Below are 9,394 nucleotides of genomic sequence, written 5' to 3'. Positions count from 1 at the left end.
GCTATGCCATTTCCTACAAAAGCAACTGCCACAAGACACACAGCTTGAAGCAGACTTTTGGTGGCCATTCTTTAACCCAGCCCTCAGCCGGGGACGACACTGTAGAATCCGTTCGATTCGAAAACAATCTCAAAGCACTATAAAAATTGTTAATCTCCCCAGATTCGAAAAAAAATGACTGCTCACTTAAGAACAAAGGGGCGTAAGTAGTAGAACAACACCTACTACTACCACTATTTTATGTTCTTAAAGTTATACCCCTGTTCTCTACTGCAGGCTTATATACGGTGTCTACCCCTAGAGAGAAAAAAACAAACTTTTGTAACCGTCCAGGATGCCGGACAACCGTGGTATCCCAGAGCTATTGGAGAGGCGTCACCTCGGGTGCTATCTCAATCCTATTGTCATAAGCATTTGGTCACAAATTTAGATGGTACTATTTCCGACATTTCCACTAAAGCCTCAAGCGTCAGTCAGAAAGATAAAAGACGATAGTGTTAAAGTTCTAGAACCTGCTTTTCATAACTTTGAATATTATAGATAAATTATGACGCCGATCTCTAATAAAAGTTCACTCCTATCTAGATCGGTTAAAGAGTGCAATGGATTTTTATTAAAACTGAGGCAGTATCTAGTGAGGATTATAACATAAAATGCTGGCATTCGTCTGAGATAGTCATATGGACCATAATAACAATAATATCTGATCAGGACCTTTTATAACCGAGTGATCTCTTCGATATGGGAAGAAGATTATGAGGATTCTGTTGTCCCCTAAATAAAAGGGTCAAGATATTTAATTGGGCTTCTGTAGTGGTTTGTATCTGTGAGTTGAGGTCAAATCACTCGATTGCATTGGTTACAAGCAATGTGTTTACACTTAACACCCCGGGACACCAAGGGGGGTTTAAAGCTATTCACCTTCTCCAAGGTGGAAATAAGGACAACGGGATCTCTGTTATAACAATGTTATAGAATTCTCTCCTTCCTCGTGCAGATCACAGATTTTAATACATTGCATAAATACACCCTCAGACTTTCCTTGGAACATCTGCGCATTCTGTAACAGGGATAACGCATTGCGGGTTTTTAATATATTCAACACATCATTTATATCGGTATAATATAATGTAAAATGTCTTTTCATGATCATTTTCATTCCGTAACAAATGTTATCTTGCCATACACATCGGGATTCTACATACCTTTTACAATGGATTTTACATAACTTATATTATAATGTATGTGCTATTTATTGTTATGCAAGATTATATAAATAAGACTAAAATGTGTTATGAATCTTTATACAATCAAAAACTACTCTCTGACATGCTGTACTCTAACATGTGGTTCTTTATTTTCATTTTACAAATATTTAGTATTCATCAGCAGAATTTGTGGGTTATTAAACGTTTCTTTCAAATTTCAAGTTTTACAACAATGCCAGTAAATGAATCATTATAATCTTGGTTTTATAATAACTGAATTAGTATGACACGAGAGCTGTATAACATATCATTCCACCATCTCATTGGAAAACCCTATAATTTATCATTTCTTAGTAAACGTTCGCTGAATAATGCTTTTTTGTTGGTGTGAAATTTGGTGTAAAAGACAGCTGATTGGTAATTAAAAATAATAATTTGGTGCACATGAATACAAATTCAACGTTTTTAACTTTGGGTCAAATTTTCATTCAAGAAAGATTCAAACTTTGGTGAATAGAATTACTAATACCATAAAATTTGGTCCACTCGTTATATTTTTATCGTGCAATAATAACACATACTCGCAAGCTCTTTACCAAATACAAAGAAATGAAAGAATCGTATAATATTTATACCCTGTCGTAAATATAATGGGTGAAAATTGGATTTTAAAAAAGCGGCTGCATTTGCATAAATGGAATTCTTGTTGTAGTAAATGAAACAACTCTCTGCATTTTACTTAAATGATGTCCAATGTAAGTCTTAAATAATGATTTAAGGATATTACTGCGCAAGCTTACGAGCACCCAAAGATAGCAAAGTCGGATTCCAGAACGTAAGAGTGTTATATGCCTTCATTCTACCCCTGAAATGATTTTAATTTCATCATTTCTGATTGAAAGACTCTTTATTTAAAAAAAGCAACTATTGATTTCACTTGTTTTGCTTTCTTTTAGTGAAATCAGAGGCTTCACGTCACAAATCGATTTTATTCCACCTCTCTCTATTAATAGCAATGCGCAATGATACCAACATTACAAAAACAGTTTCTGACGTCAAAATTGTTTAGCGTTAACTTTAACTAGTACAAGACAGACGGCAAGACGTAGCATATAAACATTTATTACAAATGTCTTTCAATCAGAAATAACGAAATCGGGATAATTTGAGAGTCACAATATATGTCTTGTACTTTTGCACTTTGAAATTCGAACATTTTACCCTCCGTACTCGCAAGCTCGTTCACTAATTCATACATGCCTTTTCATATTTTTACCAGTTAGTAGTAGAAAAACGTCAAGAATTCTAAAAAGCATAAGTATAAGAACCTTTAAAAGTTCACTAGATTTCACTACGCGTTAATAATTATGAAGAGATCATCATGACTTATGTCCTAAAGAAAGGTCAATGTGACAAATTAGGAAGCAGGTACTGGTGTAAGATAAAGATCAGAAAAAGTGTGTATGAAACAGTGCCAGACAAAGCAAGTAAGAAAAATACAGGAAAAATAACATCGAAAATTTTTTTTTTTTAAATCAGCCTGCTCGAATGTCGAAGCATGTTGATTTTTGGGATGTTTTTTTTTTCTTGTATTTTTCTCTCTTGCATTGTCTGGTACTGTTTCAAACACACTTTTTCTGATCGTTAAAAAGGTCAGAGTGTTAAGTAGTTTATTATGTCAAATCTATAAAATCCATGTTTATGCATACAACGTATCGATTTCGCTAGTAGATTCAATCTGAATAATCTCAAACATTAATCATACATTTTCCAACATTGTTGTTTGAGATATGGTCACTTAAAAACATCTTGTAATATTGGACTTTGCAAAATAAGTGTAAAATGAAAATAAACAGGTAATGAACATCAATGAATTGAGAAAGCTAGCCAAAAAATTTGATTTAGAAAATCTTTTAATATTTATTCGATTTTCATGTATTAGGTGACCTATTAGTTTATGTAAAGCACGAATCTCTTGGCTATTAATTGTAATAGACTTAGGAGACAAATATCTGCCATCTCATTTCAAATGTCGTGAAGAGGTTCGAACGAAATGTCTGCAGTAAGACCAAGATCAAGTATTTCAGCTTTTACTGTTCCACATGATTCCCATATAGTTCATGTTTGGCCTGACTGTTCACCAGTCCATGGTTGGAATATTTTGATTTTTTAGTTGTTGGCTTGTGGCGTTTGCCTGCTATGGAGGTGCAAACATGAAGAACGACACCACTGAGGAATACGGGCAATACAGTATTAGTTGCCATATGAAAACTGTTTTTATTTTGTTGCTTATTAAAAATTGAATTGAATTGAATTGAAATGAGTTGATATCTTCCAAAGTTTATATGATGCAGTAACCAACTCGAAGCCTTCTATCTAATTGTAAAAAACGGATTTTTTCTGCTTCTCATTTAATTTCACCACACAAGACCATGACAATTCCTTTTCATGTTTCAATCTCGTTCTCATCATATCTTTTGTCTCAATCACAAATCGAGTATTTTGTCATGTCTCATTTGTATGTGTGCTTGAACTTTGGGGTTTTACGACGCTTCTGGAACTTTCAGATCATATCAACGCCAGAAATTGCCGGCCATATAAAAAGTTAAGGATCATGTGAAAAGAGGACCATGGCTATCCTTTGTCATGCAACTCAAACCTGTCACTGCCCAAAAAATTAAGTCACAATAAAAGCAACGACCTCCAAAACAAAGGTAACAGTGAATTACATTCAATAGTACAACCAATGGAATCATTGTTTCCTTGAGAACCACTCACAACAATTCAATTTCACTTTTGTGACGTAATTTTTGGGTAATGTCGGTCTATGACCGAAACGAAAGCTAGGATGCTGGCTAGCGGGGAGGGGAAGGGGGGGGGGGGGGGGGGGGTGCTTAAAAGGCAATAGAAGTAAATTCGGTGAGCATTATACCCATGCAGCCTCTTGCATATAATCCACATATCCGACCTGTACTTATTTACATATTTGTAATGGAAATAATCTCAAATCTTCGTAAAATATTGTCCATTACAGCAATGTTAAATCAAGCTCATAATTACGTTCGGTTATCAGACCTGCTAGAAATGGCAAGCATCATAAGTCCCGTCCATAGAAAGGCATACGATACAACAGGGTGCTAGAGATTATTTTAATCTTTGTTTCAAGTATCGTTGCTTGCTAGGTTTTGGTTATTATGTATTAGATTACAACCAAGCGGTGAGTTAACAATTTTCACAGGCTTTTAAAAAAATTGAAATATCGACCGTTTTAGGATGAGTTAATTGTAGTAACACCAATTGGTCACATTGCACTCTAAATTTTGTAATTATTGAACCTTGTTAGATATTTTTAAAAAATTAGCATTGAAGTAAACAACACATCTCTTTCTTGTGAAGAATAAAATTATGTCTGGGGTTCCCTACCTTTCATAATGGACAGAGAGGTTGCTTACTATGTCGTTCATACCCCTATATTTGTTTTCCTTTTAATTTGCCCTTTGTCTTGAATTGGTTTTGTCCTCTCCCTTGCCGGAATCCTTGGCTGAGAGGGAAACAGTCAAATGTATAATGTTCGTTTTGGAAGATGATGTTTTTTGTCTTTTGAATCATGGCTCTGTTATGCGCTGTTTTATTTTTTGTTATATACATATATATATATATATATATATATATATATATATATATACACGCACACAATGATTTGGAAACATTTGAGTGTATTCCTCTTAATGGGGACATGTGCTTGTGTCAGGATGAGACTTTTTTGGTGATCTCAGACTAAGTTCACCGATAGTGTGCTCTTGGAATCTACAACTGTTCCCTTTGTTTTACTAATTCCTGTGTGCTTTCAATTGTAAATCTTTAAATTATTTTTCCTTTTCCATTTTCTACCTTCTAACTGGCGCAGAAATGATCTAATTGTGTCGCAAGCGCCGTAAAATCTTTTTTTTTAAAACATGAATAAAATTATCAATTTCAACTCCCATCTCATTGACAAAAGACAATTTAACTTACTACCTGACATATAAACAAACCGATGTTATCAATTTTAGTGCAATCTACTCATAAGATGTTGTGAACTGAAATGGAGACTGAAAAGTTCTTAAGCCGGCTACACTGGCCCCAAGGTCGTAAAGAACAAGAATATCGACTGGACTGGCGATTATTTTGTAGTTTGATTTCACTGTCCAAATAGATGCAAATCCGAGATGCATTAACCCAGATATATGGCTGTTTATGGAAACGAATTGTGCTATATTTAGATATAAATTTTATCGCTTGTGGCATTTTGATAACATGCAATGACAAGACAAAATAAATTTCGATTTTATTACCTCCCTTATCACACAGGGATCCAACTCTTGTCAAGGGATGGTTTCATGAGGAATTTATCATGGTATTGCACCGAGTTATAATATAAGCTGAGGGTTGCGTTACAATTTTAGATGTCTTGGGGTTTTGTGTAAATAGAATATTCAAATATGCATAGATAACCGAATAAATCGCTCTAGTCAACACAAAACACACAGACACAATAATAAAACAACAATTCAAAAGTCTTTACCATCATTATGATCACCATCATCACAACCCACCACCACCACCACCACCACCACCATCATCATCATCATCATCATCATCATCATCATCATCATCATCATCATCATCATCATCATCATCATCAAGACCACCACCATTTTTGTTGTATAAATAGAATATTCAAATGACACATTAACGTGAAAATTATAATTTATAATTATTTTAATATAATAATATATATATTATATATATATATATATATATAAATTATATATATATATATATCACCATCATCATTATCAACCTCCACCATCACAATCATCATCATCATCATCATCATCATAATCATCATCATCATCATCATCCTCATCACTATCATCATCGTCATCATCATTATTACCACCACCACCACCATCACCACCATCATCATTATCATCATCATCTCCAATACCAACACATCGCAACCACCCTCTTTATTATTATCATGAACAACAAAAACAACATCAACAACAATAACAACATTCTTGTCCTGCTTCTCCCCAACCTCTTCCGTCTTCTCTTGTTGCGAGATAAAAATTGATAAAAATATTGCTCCTATAATTGTTTACAAAGAAATATTTAAAACATTTTGACAAGTTTGGGGTCATCTTAATTATCCATAACAAAGTCAAAAGTTTATTGGTCAAAATGAGGAAGAATTGATTTGTCAACAGAGAAAGAAAGAGTTGACGTTACAATTACCAAAAGTTCAGGTCATTTCTTTGTTTCAATTATTTAATAGTAGGCTCATGGAGTATACGATCCTCTTTTAACAATTTCTCATTGTGAGCATACATAATTTTTAAATTAACGTTGGACATTATGTGAAAGTTTATATTTATTTATTTCCTGTACCTCTTTATTTCTTGGTTTAGTTAACAACTTAAATGGTAAACTAATTTTAAAAGCAATTTCCCAGCTTTTAAGTTATAAGACTAAATTATGTTTTAAAGGGATGTGTAATGATTTTCACGCTTGCTTTGAAAACAAGAGATCTGTGGTTTGTTTCTCAGGCGACAGAATTTTTTATTTTTTTATTTTCTTATAATTTTTTAAGATATTGTGTAGCTATGTGGTCTGGTGGTATGACACTCGCTTTTGGATCAGCGCATAGTTGAGTCCTTGGAAAAAAGGCTCTTTACTCACATTCTCTCACCGTACTCAGGTGTAAAATGAGTACCTGTCCATTAATAGCGTTGTCTTTGTAGGAAAAAATTGTAATATCGCCTAACAGGCGTCATGTCTCGTTCTATATGTTACGTGTTGCTGTTGGTCAGGGAACATTTGTAAAGCGCCTTGAGCACGGTTAGTCGATATTACACTATATAAAAGCTCAATTTTTTAATTTAAAAAATATATCACGTTCATGCCAATTTTTCTCACATTAATTATATATTCACCAAAGCTTGTTGCTGTATTTGCCGCATTATTCTGATGAGAGATTATTTGGATCAGACTGACAGATATGGTTGCTATGAGTCAAAAATAATTATGTTCTTCGTCCAGGGGAGTTGGTGGTCGAAAATGGGGTTGGGAGGGGGGGGGGGGGGGGTTAAGAGGAGACTATTGACATGATGAATGGAAATCAATAGTGGGATAGACAAGTCGTGACGTCTTACCTTCTACTGTAACTTTCCCGATTCCAAAAACCATGGACTTGTGTGTTTAACCAGTTCTTCGGAGGACTAATAATGAATAGGTTACACATTGAATCAAAAGGTAGCATAACTATTTTAGTAGCAGGAGGTATAGTCTTAGGAATACGGGACGAAAAAGAGCGGGGATGGATGATCTATATTGACCACTAGGACATATTTATAGAAATTCAGATACTATCACTCTGAAGGTATGTATCTAGTCCTCCGGAAAAGTGGTTTTACATTTCCAATGAGATTGGAACCAGCCTTTAGATATCACATGTTTGTCCCCCTATTAGCAAGGTAATAAGTTGCGAACAATTTATGATGGTGATGTTGTTACTGTTGTTTTTGTTGATTATGATAATTAATGATGATGATGATGATGATGATGATGATGATGATGATGATGATGATGATGATGATGATGATGATGATGATGATGATGGTGAGAAGGATGAGGTTGATCACAATGGTAATGGTGGTGGTGATGATGGTGAATAAGGTGGTGATGGTGATGACGCTGATGGATTTTTAATTTGCAAATAGAAAAATTAGTCAAATACAGCCACAATTTGTCAATGCTTAAGATACGGTAATTTAGTTTGTTTTTTTTGTTGTTGTTGTTGCTGTTGTTGTTTTCAGTATTTTGCAAAACTCTAGCTCAACTTGAAACGATGAAAAAGAAAAGCTAGGTTCAATGAACAAGGTTCTCAAGGGACGTAATTCTTATATGTTGTTTTTACTATCAAGTAAAGAAGGGCTCAGTCCCTTGTTTGTCCCAGTAATGCAATGATCTTGCGTTCAACTATTTTAAATCTGAATATCGGGTTCTCGGGTTCAAATGCTTTTCAAATGAACTGCTAAAAAACACTACATGATAAAGCATTTTATAGGGAGCTGTATTAAATTTCTTTTATTTTTGTATTGAAATGCTGGTTATGTTCCTCTTCTTATGAATGAAGTAACTGTGCCAGACTTTGGCCATATTTTGTGCGAGTTCTTCCGGTTTAAACGAGGCCTCCATGAGAACCCGCATCATGTTGGAGGGCGGGATGGATCTGATACGCGGAGCTAGTTCTTCTGACCCACGAGATCTCAACAAAAAAAAAAAAAAAAAAAAAAAATTTCTGACACGCGGACATATTTGTCGGCATAGTGAATGGATGCGTGACTTTGTATTTTCTCGTGTTTTAATCACTATTTTGATTTAAATATGTAGGAGAAATATTATGATCACTTTATAAAATGTGGAACAATATGGAATGTATCGAGCTTGTAATTTTTTTAAAAACAAAGCACGGACGCAATTCACATTGTTGGTTTGGTTGCTTTAAGTCTCTTACGCTATCTTTGTTGTCTGGTAAAAAGCGGCAGTTAGGATTTACTTGTGCTCAAGGGCGTGGCTATATTGGTTGATTTGGTGCCTGGCACGGCATCCATCTTTTAAAAATGGATTACAGCATTTAAAATAATGATAAAACCGAGAAATAGTAAATACCACCTCTTACTTCTTTGAGTATATAAGTATTTTCTTTAATATTTTTTCTTCTGTCTTTTGTATTTACAAATATAGCATGTTTTAAATCATTTTCTTCTTATCCTGGCACCACCTCATGCTGTAGTAAGCATGCCACGCTACTGCTTGTGCTTACCGTATACCAGATCAATAATGGTTAATTTAAACTAAAATATCAATTGTTTTAACCAGCCGTTTTAAAATAAATTACAAATAAATCTCAAAACTATGCAAAGTCACCACAGTTTATGGTACCCTTTTATCATGTATTTATAGCCGAAGGTAGACAAAAGATGAATCAGAGGCGGTGTATGAAGTCACCAGACCCCACCATGAGCTGGCGCCGACCTATGCGTAGATATAATATTATTATGACGTGTAACACAAAAAATAGATCATATCTTCGTAATGGAAACTCCGGGAAACATATCCCCAAATAAGGGAATTCCTTT

The 9,394-nt window shown here is 34.4% G+C and overlaps 1 protein-coding gene across 2 annotated transcripts in view; it reads right to left on the bottom strand.

The window, feature by feature from the left end:
* The window catches only part of LOC144965316 (uncharacterized), a 115,934-nt gene extending 115,674 nt beyond the window's left edge, over nucleotides 1-260 (bottom strand). For both annotated transcript variants that reach the window (XM_078900541.1, XM_078900540.1), the window contains exon 1: nucleotides 1-260. This exon is cut by the window's left edge and continues 3 nt beyond it. In XM_078900541.1, coding sequence (XP_078756667.1) covers nucleotides 1-68 — 68 coding nt within the window. In that variant the 5' untranslated portion in view covers nucleotides 69-260.
* Nucleotides 261-9,394: the final 9,134 nt, after the last annotated feature.

The sequence above is a fragment of the Berghia stephanieae genome, chromosome 2 (genome assembly GCF_034508935.2).
Source record: "Berghia stephanieae isolate SIO BIC M18660-M18661 chromosome 2, UCSD_Bste_1.3, whole genome shotgun sequence".
Classification (NCBI taxonomy): Eukaryota; Metazoa; Mollusca; class Gastropoda; order Nudibranchia; family Aeolidiidae; genus Berghia; species Berghia stephanieae.
This window is presented reverse-complemented; position numbering and strand designations above follow the sequence as displayed.